The sequence below is a fragment of the Chiroxiphia lanceolata genome, chromosome 4 (genome assembly GCF_009829145.1).
Source record: "Chiroxiphia lanceolata isolate bChiLan1 chromosome 4, bChiLan1.pri, whole genome shotgun sequence".
Classification (NCBI taxonomy): Eukaryota; Metazoa; Chordata; class Aves; order Passeriformes; family Pipridae; genus Chiroxiphia; species Chiroxiphia lanceolata.
The window spans coordinates 70,738,530-70,751,161 of record NC_045640.1 but is presented as its reverse complement, the minus strand read 5'-3'; the positions used below and the strand labels follow the sequence as shown (position 1 = coordinate 70,751,161).

Sequence of the window (12,632 nt, the reverse complement as noted above, 5' to 3'; positions counted from 1 at the left end):
TGTGTAGCAGTTTTCTTTTACAAAATGTATTTGTGTAGAACAAAAAAGTACTTTGAAGTCAGCAAAAATCGTATGGGCATCGTTCAGTGTCAGAGTGTATTAGTTCTTAAAAGATTATTTCTTATTCAGCCTGCTTAGAAGTTCCATGTCTTTTATCAATATGAACTAAGCTTCTGGTTTTGTTTTTTTCTTGTCTGTCCACTCTCCCCTCCCAATTTTGCATGTAGGCAGCAAACAAATACATATTAATCAAGGAATTAAAAATGTGGACTGGATACATACCAGCCTCGAAGACAGTTTATGAAACTATAATCCTGCACCTCAGAAGAAAAGTGTTTCAGTGCAGAGAGCAATTGCTCAAGAGAAAAGTCTGGAGGTCCTTGCTGCAAGAAGATGAGAGGGTGATTCTGAAAGGACTTGGGTTTCTAATGTGGTAGTGAAGGCAGATAAAGATACTTTGAGCTGTATTAATTTCCGAATCTTGTTCTGTTGCACTGAACTTCTAGCACTCTTGGAAGAATTTTCCATCTCTTTCTGATTTATGTTGAGATGTTAGAGGAAGTTTAGGGATAACTGAAAATGAAAAATTAGGGGCTGAATGGCCTGACTATAAAGAAAAAAGGAGGCATTCCCTCTAACTGGTATAAAGAACAGATGATAAACCTGCAGAATAAAGATGGGAGAAAGTTAGAGGTGTTACAGAGAGGTTTGAGTAGGAGAAATGATTGATATGGGGAAAATGTCTGTAAATCAGCAAGGCTTTTGGTAGAGCATTCTCCTTCCCCGTGAGTTAGTCATTTGGGAGAAGGTCCAGAACCTTCCACTTGACATCTTTAAAACAAACCTGACATTTCAGAGATCACCGTGCAGCGAGGAGCAGTCGGGCACTGTCAGAGGTGAACAACGTGACGCACGGAGCCTCTTCCACTGCTCCGTGGTTCTAATGAGCATTTGCTTCCACGGGCGGGTTATGACTTTTTCCTTTCTTTCTCCATACTTTTGAAAGATGTTGTTATGACTTTTTGTAGGAGACACTGTACTAAGGCAGGACTGGTCCAGATACAGCAGGAAAGTTTGCCTGGAAGTAATCCCTGGCCTGCACGAAAGATTGAGAGGCTTTACAAATTGCACAGCTGCAGAGAGTTATGGGTATTTGTTATCCCTTCGTATTCCTGACCATGTAAAACCTAATTCTTCTAGCCATCAGAGGTTGCCAAGAGGGAAATGGCTTGGTAATTAGACTTGAAAGTGATGAATGAACGTGGGTCTGTGTAAATGCAGCACAGACAGTCTGTTTGCTGAACATAAGAAATCTCTGTGCTTTGGAAATGGGACATTGTTTATATAAGTAGGATTTTTGGGTGGGAGACATATTTGTTCCTTTTCTTGTTTTTTCAGAAGCAAAGCATTTTCCCCTTTAACTGCAAGTCTTTGTAACGTAAGATGGGAAATGTTGTAGACTGCTATAGAAGACACTGATAAACTCCATTTTCAAAGGGGAAAAAAAGAGAAAGACAAGGGACAAAATCAGTACCTTGCATTTGACTTCTGGAGGCCAAAACAATTTGGTAGATGAATGTTGCTAACTTTTTGAGAGTGAGGGTAGAAGTGACAAAGTGAAGGGATATTGCTACCGGTCCCCTGAAACTACAACTTGATGATGCTTTTTCGGGAAAATAGATTATCCTGTATGCTGAGGGGAGGATAGATAGATTCCTAAGCCACAATTTGAATTGCTCAGAAGCACTGAAAGACGTACTGTTTTCATTTTAGGTATTAAAATATTTGCAGTCTCAAATTTTGAGGCCCTCAGGCTTCTAAAGGAAGGTGTGAAGAACAGCAGCTTCTCTGCTGTCCTCTGCTACCTCTGCTTTTAACAGGGACAGTGATAAATCTTCTCTTTTGAAACCAAGCTGTCTTTCTGGAATATTTTAGCCCATATTTATACTCTACACTTGAACATACCCTTGCATTTTTGTATCTGTGCAAATTTCCTGGTGCACTGAGCAGCCTCTGTCATGAAGGAGGTCAGTGATTGCATCCAGTAAGGAAACCCATGGGCTGGACCCTGCAGGGATGCAACAAGGTGACATTGGGTAGGATAGAGGTTGTTGGCAGAAATCCACCTTGTACAAGGTAAATTATCAGTAGTCTCTGAATTGGGGAACGTCAACTGATTCCCTGCAATATCTGAGCTGTGTTTATGTGTGATGGAGAGTTGAGACATTTGAAACTTTTGCAACTGCTGTATGAATTCTTCAAAGTTTTGGAATTTGGTATCCAAACAGAAATATTGTCTGGGAAAAACGTTGCATGTCCAGTGCCAGCTTTCTGTTTTAGGCCTAGCAAGGAGTGGTGAAGAAGGAAAGTTTTGAAACAATTTGATTGTACAGTGAAGCTTGTATTTATCTTTGGAATAGCAATTTTAACAAATGACATTACCCAGACATTGTGAATATGTACAATAAATTTCTGAAATCCCTTTAGTTTTGAAACAAACTCATTAACACTTCTTGTCTAGCAAGAATCTTTTGTCTCAATGTGTTCTAAATCTGTGTTTCTTCCTTTTTGTAACTTTGTAACTTTGCCAGCCTGTGTTATAATTTGGATGTTTGAAGTTGATAGAGAATTTCATTGGCATCAGTGGAAGCAGGACTGAATCCATAAACCCTTTTCTCAAAGTCATCTAAGTGCATGGATGCATGTGCAGGATTTAGAGGGACTAATCAAGGCTGTTAATGTTGGTAGGCCTCTTCTTCAGTGCTTGGGAATTCTGTGGCAAAGCTCATCTGAGGAAAGATGCTTCAGCCAAAGACATGAATTTGAGCCTCTGACTGGATTCCTGCAAGAGGCCCAGTTGAAACAGATACCAGGATTAGAGGGATCAGAAGTGGGCGTACATGGTGACTATTTAAATTCCCAGTATGGCATTGACCATGGAAAAAGATCGTCTTACCCACACTAAATGAACCCAAGCAGGTTACAGCTGCCTGCAGGGTTGGGACTACAATGATTGAAGGTCTTTTTTTGGTATATTTATTTTTTAAAAAATTAATGACGTATGGGAGGAACATAAATGTAATTAAAATTTATAAATGAAACTTATTCCATCTGAAAGTGAACCTCTTATGCTTAAATATTGTTATAATGAAATGAAATCCAGTTTAGTTAGTTACTTCTAGGCCTGTAATACTTCCAACTTAAACTGTACTTGCTTCCCTGGTAGATATGATTGATTACATTTTTCAACTTGATCAACTTTCAGGAATGCACAGAGGAGAAATGCTGAGAAAAACAGAATGAAAGGAAATTTACTGTGCATGAGGTGTGTGTCTGGGGTTTTTTGTTTGTTTGTTTTCTTTTAAGGCAGCATCAGTGTTAGCAGAACAGGAGAACTCATGATTCCTGTGTCAGCAAGATGATGCCAGGGCCAACTGAAAGCACAGTCTAATGTCCATCTTTCATGGATGTTCATCTGGAATTAGTTGCAAGCAGATGGAAATGGGCAATGGATCACCACATAGGTGATGTGCTTGGGGAAAGCCCTCTGGAAGAAAGCCTGTTGAGTCCAAACCTGTCTCAGACTGGCTCCTTTCCTCCTTTTTTCTCCTTTCATTGCATTTATTTTGTTTGGGCCTATTTCATTAACTTTTGGAAGCTGCAATAATAAGAAATTTAGACGAAAGGAAGAGGCTTGGTTGCATGACCGTGGAGGGTAATTAGGATGTGTTTGCAGCTGGACATTTGTTTCAAAGTCACCTGCTGACAGCTGAACACCATTGCCTCTTTTCACAAAGCTCATCATCTTTTTAGGAAGCTTGCTTGGAAGCTGGGGGGCACTCAAGGAGCACTCAGAGTTCTTTTATTGTTCTATGTTTTTCTAACGTCTCAAAAAACAAATTATATGAATTTCACTCAATCAGCAAATTGACAGTTGGCAAAACACCATTTTGGTGTGGAGGTGACCATGAAAATAAATGTTCTACCCAGACTGAATTTCCCAGACTTTCCTAAATTTCCTCTGGAGATTTTCCTTCTGTGGTACTTGAATTCTGCTCTTGAGGAAACAGAGAAGATGTGAAACAGTATTGTGGGTAGTAGCTGATACAGGTGCACACAGAATCCAACAGCTTCTAATTGTAGTGTGCTGATGGAGGGAAGGCCTTAGGATTATGTTCTTTCAGAGTTTTTCTGATGACACAGGCAGGGAAATTCCCTACTGTGGGGAATGCTTCTTATCTGAGCACCAGAGGAGGTTTGTGCATTGGTGTATTTGGTTTTGTTTTGGGTTTTTTTGATGACTAGTGAAAGTATGTAAGTGATAACATATAAGATTTACGTAGTGTTTCTTAAGACTTTCTAATAACGTTCAAGCCTATAGTATCTGTAGTGGTGTGAATAATAGTCATTGAAACTTTACCATACATGTGGTACAACATTCACAGAAGTAAATTTGGCCCATATTATTCCATAATGATGAAAGAGCCTGCTTTTTTTCCTAACTGGCATAACAGTGTCCATTCTGCTGGACATAATGCCCCAGTGCTAGAATTTTTAAGTGAAAATCGATATCTGGGAACATCCTGCAATTATTGTTTTTCTTGTAATGCTATTGGAGTAGATTATTTTAATTTTTTTTTCTCTAATGCTGTGGAAAACCTTAAGCTGCCAAAGCCGTATTTCACCCGAGTTTGTGAGGGAAGGAAATAAAACAGTGTGACAGTTAATTACGATCACGGCAGTTGGACTGAAAAGCTGGACTTGGCAGGTGCTCCTTGCTGACAGGTTCCCCCTGCAAAGCCCTGACAGAAATGTCAGACTCAATAAAAATCCTTCAGGCTGTGTGAGCGAGGTGACTCTTGCGTGGGAGTGTGCTGGCAGGGGGCTTTTGTACTTTGGGAACCTTTTACCTCAGTAGTTCATGGAGAGGTGGAGAGTCCTGCCAGAAAGATCTATTTCAACCTGTATTAATTTTTTTGATACTGGCCATTTTGTCGTGTCAGTGATTTTTACATTTGTTTTGATATGAAATTGTTTCCAGAGATTTCGGTGGAAGAATTATTTGAGGTGATACCACGTCCACAAGTATTTCTAAAACCTATAAATTTTGATAGTGATTGAAATTCTTTAGTTAGGGGGAAAAAAAACTAAAAGAGGCAGGTTTTATCTGTATGTAAATCTTGCCTGATGGGACATTTTGGAAAAGAAGGTGGGCTGTACTCCCTTCTCACAAAATCTGCATTATAGATTTCAGCTACATGGAGATTAATCCCTCTGCAGTAATTTATCCCGGATACTTCTCCTGAGATCTGCCTCTTTGACATCCTAGCTCTGCCTGAGGTAGGGTCAGCTGTGCAGGAGAGGTGTTCTCCCAGACTTCCTCCTGGTTTTGTAGCTTCACAGTTGCTGTGAATTTAACAGCACTCAAAATGTAGTTGTGCGAATGAATATTCCCTGCATTTCTACACCCACGATTATGCAGTGTAACTAAATTAGGATCCTGATTCTGCAGGTCAGGTGTTTCAGGCAGGCTTCAGTGCCACTGAAGTTAGTGGTGGGATGGAGAGCCATTGGTTCTCCTTTACAAGATTTAAGTGGTGATGAAGCCTTAAATACATTTTTCAATGAGAATGACATCTGGTGTTCTGAAAAAAGCACTCATTCCACTGGCTTTGGAAGTGTTCTGGATGGTCAGATGATGCCGATGTATGTTTGCTTCAGCTCGCAGTGGTGATGCTAACCAAATTTCGTCGTGAGGTGAAACCACAGTGACTGCATTCTCAGACTGTTTTTAGTTTTCTAATATTAAAAAATCCATTAGATAAAGGGCAGGGGGAAAGAGAAGGAAATTAAATAAGTGAAAATGTAAAAAACAAGAAGTCAGTTGCTGTCAAAAAAATGCCTATAGCAAGAGGGGTAACAGATTTAAATATGATTTCATACATCTGGCTATGTCTGGTAACAAAATCTCCTTGGCTTGAAGAACTATATAAGTGAGTGAACTGTATGTACTCCTTGATGCAGTGATAGAATCAGGCTGTGGTTGCTTTTATATCCCCAAGAAGATGTCTGAGAGTGGCTGAAGTTATCCAGGGGGAAATGTCAGTGCCCACTGCTATATGAATCCAGCTGGCTAGAAGGGTCTTTGGATAAGGCCAAAGGAGATAGAAATAAAAGCTGCTGTGGAGAGCCCTCACCTACTATATTGAATTTAGAACTGGTGCTCATGATCTCTCAATTCTATCAGACAAGGCCAGAATTAATTCTGATTAATTGTGAGGCTTTGGTACACTTGCAGAATGCATGATTTATTCTGGCAAAATGTGTACTGGGAGTGCCTTTAGCTAAAATAAAATACCAAGAACAGGGTTGTCTTTCATATTCACCATCACTAGTCTGCTTTAATCCATGAATAGTCTTACCTGACAGGCTTTTGCCATTTAGAGAGCTTCTCTGATGGTCAAGTGAACTGCCTGTGCAGGAGCACACATGCGCTTGGTCTGAGACTAGTGTGTGCTACACTTGCAGGAGCAGCTGAAATATCATAGAGAGGAGGATATCTGGCTCTGACTGATCTAATAAACTAGTAAGCAAAGACATTTTTTGCCTTTAAAATTCCTTCATCGAGGATTTTAAATAAAGAGAGGTTGGCAAAAAATTAGCTCATAGCCTGATGTATTTCATTAGGGCAACACAAGAGGTTCCTTGAAATTCCCAGGCCCTTCTGGAGCAGCCAGACTCCTCTTTGCTCACACACGTTTTATTTTGGAGTTGGAGGTATTTCTGGTTTGGGCACGTGCACACATGGCCCTGCGTGGATTATGTGAGGGGCTTAACTCTGGCTGCCTGGATTTGCAGGCGGCGTGTTGACAGGAAATTAGTTTGTACCAGGACGTGCCTTTTGAGGACTATTTCCAGGCAGTTGTGATGATGACATCGACACAGGGAGGTCAGGTGGAGGTGGGGGGGGGCAAAGGCAGCCCCTTGGCTGGGAGTTGGTTTTGGCAGTGCCTCCGTGGGACTGGAGGGTTAATCATCATTTGTTTCTCTGGCTGCCATTTGCGTCAAAAGGCCGGGCAACCTTAATGAACGTTGCCTGTGTTAATTTGAAACCCTTGCTGGGAAATCATGGGAAAATGGAAAAGCACATAGTTGTGTGTCACCCCTCAGATTAACAGCTTGGGCAGCGCTGGAGCCCTCGGTGTGGCTCTGGTGCAGCTCCAAGCAGCTGGGAAAGAGATCGCTCCCTGTGCCTGCCTGGGGTTTTTATGGGGTATCCTGTTAAGCCAAAAGCTAATTTACTGTAGATTCTGTGCTAAAAATGGTGCATTGTGTGACAGCTTAGTGAACTATGTAAATAAAAGCACTGAAAGTAGAAATCTGTGGTGTCACAGGACCCAGATACCTCTTCATTTGATCCTGGTTTTATTAGTGATATTTGTGTGTGTGGATTTAAAATTATTTACTCCACTTTGAAGTGACAATAATAAAGCCCCAAATAATGTACTGGTAACCCCCTTCATTGTTTAAGCTGTATTATACCATCACTGATTGCCTAACTGCAATTTTCTGATGATGCCTGAATTGCATGAAAGTCTTTGCAATGTGCATTCCCCTGTAACAGTGGGGGTTTTCTTTAGGATAAATACTTCTTTAATGTGTTGTGGGGTGCTTTTTTTTTTTTTTCAGCCTGAAGCTTGTAAGAGGAATGTTTATATTGGGGGAAGATGTAATATCCGTTCTAGCCACCTTTCTTTTAAATGAAGTTTTGGGGTTTTTTTAAGGGAACAAAGAAAAATTTATCATCTCCTCCAAAGACTTCTACCTTCAGATCGTCTTATATAATGTTAACATTTTGGTCCCAGTCTTGTAATTATTTTTTCCTTTGCCTAACATTTTTTTGTGCTCAGTCTGTTGAGTATAAAGTTGAGTAAATGTGAAACTTATGCAAGATGGGAGGCCTGAATCCCTACTGAGACTAGCTAATGTTACAAAGTTGGTTTTAATTTCCTTTAAGCTTTGTGTCCTTCGAAAAGCATTTACTATCCATGTCCAACACCTGAAGTGTTTTATCACACGCAGCCCTCTATAAGTCATTGGGACTGTGACCCGTGGGTATGTTAGAAATGCTTTAATATCACTTGGGAAATTCTAATGTGCCTGCAGAAAACCCAAAAGCTGATGACCATGTAACCCAAGTCCCTTCTCTAATATATCTTAGCAACCTAAATATTCTGTTAGCCAACATCTATTACTGCTCCTCAAAGATGTTTTCCAGATTGGGTGTGATAAGTTTAATGTTTTGCACTGGAAAATTACAGAACCAGTTGTAGGATGGGAAAGTTAGGGAATTTTTTTATAGGAGAGCTGTACAGCAGTGATGGAGCCATTAGTGTTCCTTTGGCTCTGGGGCATTTGGGAAGCCCTGTGGTTGCAGGCAGGCTGGTGGTGGGTGGCAGTGCTGCAGCAATATATGTGTTTAATAACTATACAACTGTATTCGTGTGCTGTCTATCTGCTGGAAATAATTGGAGCACTTATATTTTAATATATTTGATATATTTATTTTTGGAAACTAGCATTCACCAGGATAATGGTACTGTACTTGTGTGTGTGTGTGTGTGTATATCTGTATAAACATTAAAGAGAACTTTTGGGAAAGGATTTGCAAAAAATTTGAGATTAAATAATTATCTTAATCCTCTGTAGATTTGGCTTTAAGTACCAGACTTCTTTTTGCTTCTTAATGTGACGTTTAGAGCAATCTGGAAGAATGGGAGAGACTAATTTTTTTTAAATTGTATTGCAAAGAACCTGTTTAAAGGTAGAGGAATGAAACCTTCCCCCATGCAGCAGAGCCAGGAACAGTCCTGGAAGAGCTGTTTCCCATTGGTGAAAGATGATGTAGGTGTGTTCATGCCCATCCACAGGGGAAGGCTGTGTCAGAAACAGCGGGGCTTTGCTGTGTGCTAAGAGCGGGACTGCTGGTTTCTGGCAAAGGAGGATAAACCCCACATTTTTGGTGCTATCTGGCAATCTCCAGCTGCTTGCCCCAGCCTGCTTCAGCTTCCCTGCCCCTGTTTAGCAGAGGGAATGCTTTATGCCTTGTCTGCATAGGTTTTTCACATATTGGTGATTTCAAAACCGGAGTTTTCAGGTTTTCAGTCTTGGGTTTTTGTCCTAGTATCTGGAAAATCAGCTGAGTTAAAGGACTGACAATGCTATTATGAGGCAGTCGGTCAACACTCAATTTATTCTCATTTGATGGAGACAGTATAACAATGTAGAACTACTCTGGAAAACACATAAGTGCCTAATTTTTTATACTGCATAGGGTGGTGTAAGCACTCACTTGGACGATGCTAAAAAGTAAAGTTTGTCTGACTAGTGAAGAAGCTGCGTGAATTCAGTTATCTAAAAAATGTTTATTCCAGAGATCCAGGTTGTGTTAAGTTCTTTACAGCCTTCATAGCAAGGTAGTAAAAAAACCCAAAAGCTGACTCAGTTATTGAGTACGAAGAAATAATTTGAAGGACTAAGTCTCTGATTTGCTGCTCAGTTGATAAGGCTGTTTCAGAGATTGAAGGTGAAAATAAAAATCAGAAAGAATTAAGATAAAAAGATGCATCTCTGTAAAATAAAAAGAACAGTATATCCTTTCCTTTCTCCAGTTTTCTAGGAAGAGAAAGCTAATGCTGTGACTTTTTGTTTTGTTTTGTTTTTTTTATAAATCAGCTCCTCAGGTGCTGGCAATGTAGCAGACCGTGTCTTGGCTCAGTTGCTGACGGAAATGGATGGGATAGAACAGCTGAAGGACGTGACAATTTTGGCAGCTACAAACAGACCGGACATGATAGACAAGGTATGAATGGATGCACTGTCATATATCCTGTTCTCCTGAAAAGACCAGATTTTGGTATAATTCCGTTCTCTTTTACTCTCCACGCTGTTGTCTGATCAATTTAATGATTAAGAGCAGAAGTTTGAAAATGGAGACAAGGCAAAGGAGTAGTTCATGTCCCTCACTTTTTTTTCCTCCCTACAGAATTTTTACCAGAAACAAAATGTTTGCCATAGCCTTAAGTATCTGTTTCCTAGATGAGATTTTCCTTAAGTCAAGCTCATTGAACTTGTGCAGCAACATTTCTGCCAAACTGCTGCCGTGGTTTTTGCTTCTGTTGTGTTTGTTTATGCAGGAGTTTGCTGGACTTTGTTGGTTTCATTAGTTACTTCCTTTCAAGAGATTAAATATCTCCTCAGTGCCCTTATCCTGCTGCCAGCACTACGGTTTCCAACTGTAAACAGTACAATTTCTCCTCAGATCCTGCTGCAGCTCTGCTGGCGTGACAAGAACATGTCAAATTTGTAAAAGCTGGAGGGTTGTAACACTTACTGCAGAAAAACCTCCAAACACAAAACCAACCCAGCAGCCCTCTAGAAAATCCACTTTAAAATCCTCCACCACTGCTGTGTCTTCTCACAGCTAAGTGCAGTAGACGGGTCAGTCTGAAGTGATTTCCTTTAAGATACGTTTTGTAGTGTTGGTAAGGTTCTTTATTCCACAGCTTTTCACCCTCACAACATTAATGAATGTGATGACAAGTTGATGAATTTAGTTTTCCTGATCTTTTTTAGGGTTTCTTATAAGTTTCTTAAATAATTCTCACATTTTAAGCTGCTTCTGGAATAGTTTTTTCTGTTTGTCTTGGAGCATTCAGGCATAAAATACACATAAGTATGATTCATATACCCAGGACGTCTTGAGAAAAAACCTTACATTTTGGCTCCAGAACACAGACTCTTCCCTATTGAAGGAAGCCACACAGCTGATGGAGACCAGACAAAGGCTTATTTAGAGCTTACTTGTACACCGTCTGCGAGTCTGCCATGGCAAAATAGAGCTAGCAAAGTGTTTTCAGTAAAAGGTGATAAAACTAATCAGTGAAAAATATACTTGTGCAAAATTGAAATTGTCAAAATTTCACTTTTGTCAAATTGATTTCAGTTTTCTTTAGTGGCTGTTCTTCAGAGTCAGACTAATCTGAATTTGAAAAAAATCTGTTTGTTGAACAGAAGGGAAATTTCCTTCTGAGTCAGTTCAGCATTGTACTGTCTTGTCTCCATCTCTACCTGGGAATTCAGTTCCCTGCTGTTCTCCCTTTTGCTGGATTTCTCGTGGGCACACAATGAATGCTGCTTTCTTGTGTTGTAGTTTTTAATTGAAATATTGACAATATTGGAACAGTACAAGAGTTGCCACCCTGCAATACTAAGAACTTGATAGAACCTGAGTTACTGTATGCTGTACCTACATCATTGATGCAAATCCAGACCTCTTCGCCTGGGATATGATGCATAAAAATTTAATGCCTTCTGTACATATGAATTTTGGGGGGGGTGTGAACTTTTAAGAATGAACAACGCAGTTTTGTTTGGATGCCAACATATCTTATGTATTCTTTCCCCAAGTAAAGCTGATAGTCTTGACTCTAAATATAAAGAAAAAGAGAAAGTTGCATGAGGCAGTGCTCCCCACAGTAGCCAGCTGGGTGATTACAGGAATTTTATTAGCAATTTTAATAGCCACAAATGACTCCTTAATATTTTTATTGAAAACTCTTTTTACCAGATATAATGGGAAACAAACAAACAAACAAAAGAATTCTAGAAAGCATTCACCTGAGAGAGTAGCAGAGCAAAAGTTCATCAATCTGGAGGAAAGGAGATTTTAAACTGTGATTTAAGAGGATCACATTTGAGTTGGTTTTGCACACTTCATACTTCATCCAGACCAGACAGGCTGTACTGGGCCACCACTTTCTCCTGGGTCCATGCAAGATTTGCAATGCATGAGTTGTACTTTTTCCCCCTTCCCTGGAAAAAAGAAGACACCAGAAATCACTTGTATTGTGGGCTTCGCTTAATGGGAAATTTTTCAGTGTGGGCTTTCAGTTTACTTTGTGATTGCTGATCCCTTTGGAAAGGTAACATTTTGTTAAATTCATGTTTTATATTGAAATAATCAGTTATGTGTGACAATTAACTGAGTGTCCTGCTTTCGTAGTTATATATGATGACTACACTTTAATTTTTAATGCACAAACTTTACATATGTTATAAAGGTACAAGGCAGTCTGTCTTCTCCACTTCCAAGGACTAGGAAAACGTCTGGTATACTTTTTTGTGACTATTCTTTAGCTTTTCAAACCAAGAAATGCTTGAGGAATGTATACTTTCTAAGTTTTATGTGCCTACAAAATTGGTAACAATCCATCCAGCATCTTCATTTACGTGGCTGCTGCTTAACTGACAATTCTGTGATGATTAATCTTTTGTAATTTGAAAACAGCACTTGGGAATATCAAATGTAAGAGTATTCCCCAGAGCCTAGTGCAGACTTCATCATCCCTGCAAACACTGCAATATGTTGCTTTCAGTTAGTGAATAGATTTGAGTCAGACTTTATAAAAGGTTATGTGTAATGATAAACTTGTTTTGACTTGTCACAGACATCTATTAATAAGGTAATTTCTCTAGGATGTCATGATTGTATTGAAATATTATTGCAGCCTTGTGTCCTGTGTTTATAGCATTCGGATACTTTGCATCTCATTCATGTGATGCTGAAAAGG

At 39.7% G+C, this 12,632-nt stretch overlaps 1 protein-coding gene across 1 annotated transcript in view; it reads left to right on the top strand.

Annotated features, from left to right (window-relative positions):
• The window catches only part of SPATA5 (spermatogenesis associated 5), a 167,675-nt gene that overhangs the window by 40,897 nt on the left and 114,146 nt on the right, over positions 1 to 12,632 (top strand). Inside the window, exon 14 of the mRNA XM_032685188.1 lies at positions 9,736 to 9,862. Within this exon, the coding sequence (XP_032541079.1) occupies positions 9,736 to 9,862 (127 nt within the window). The remainder of the gene's footprint in view (positions 1 to 9,735; positions 9,863 to 12,632) is intronic.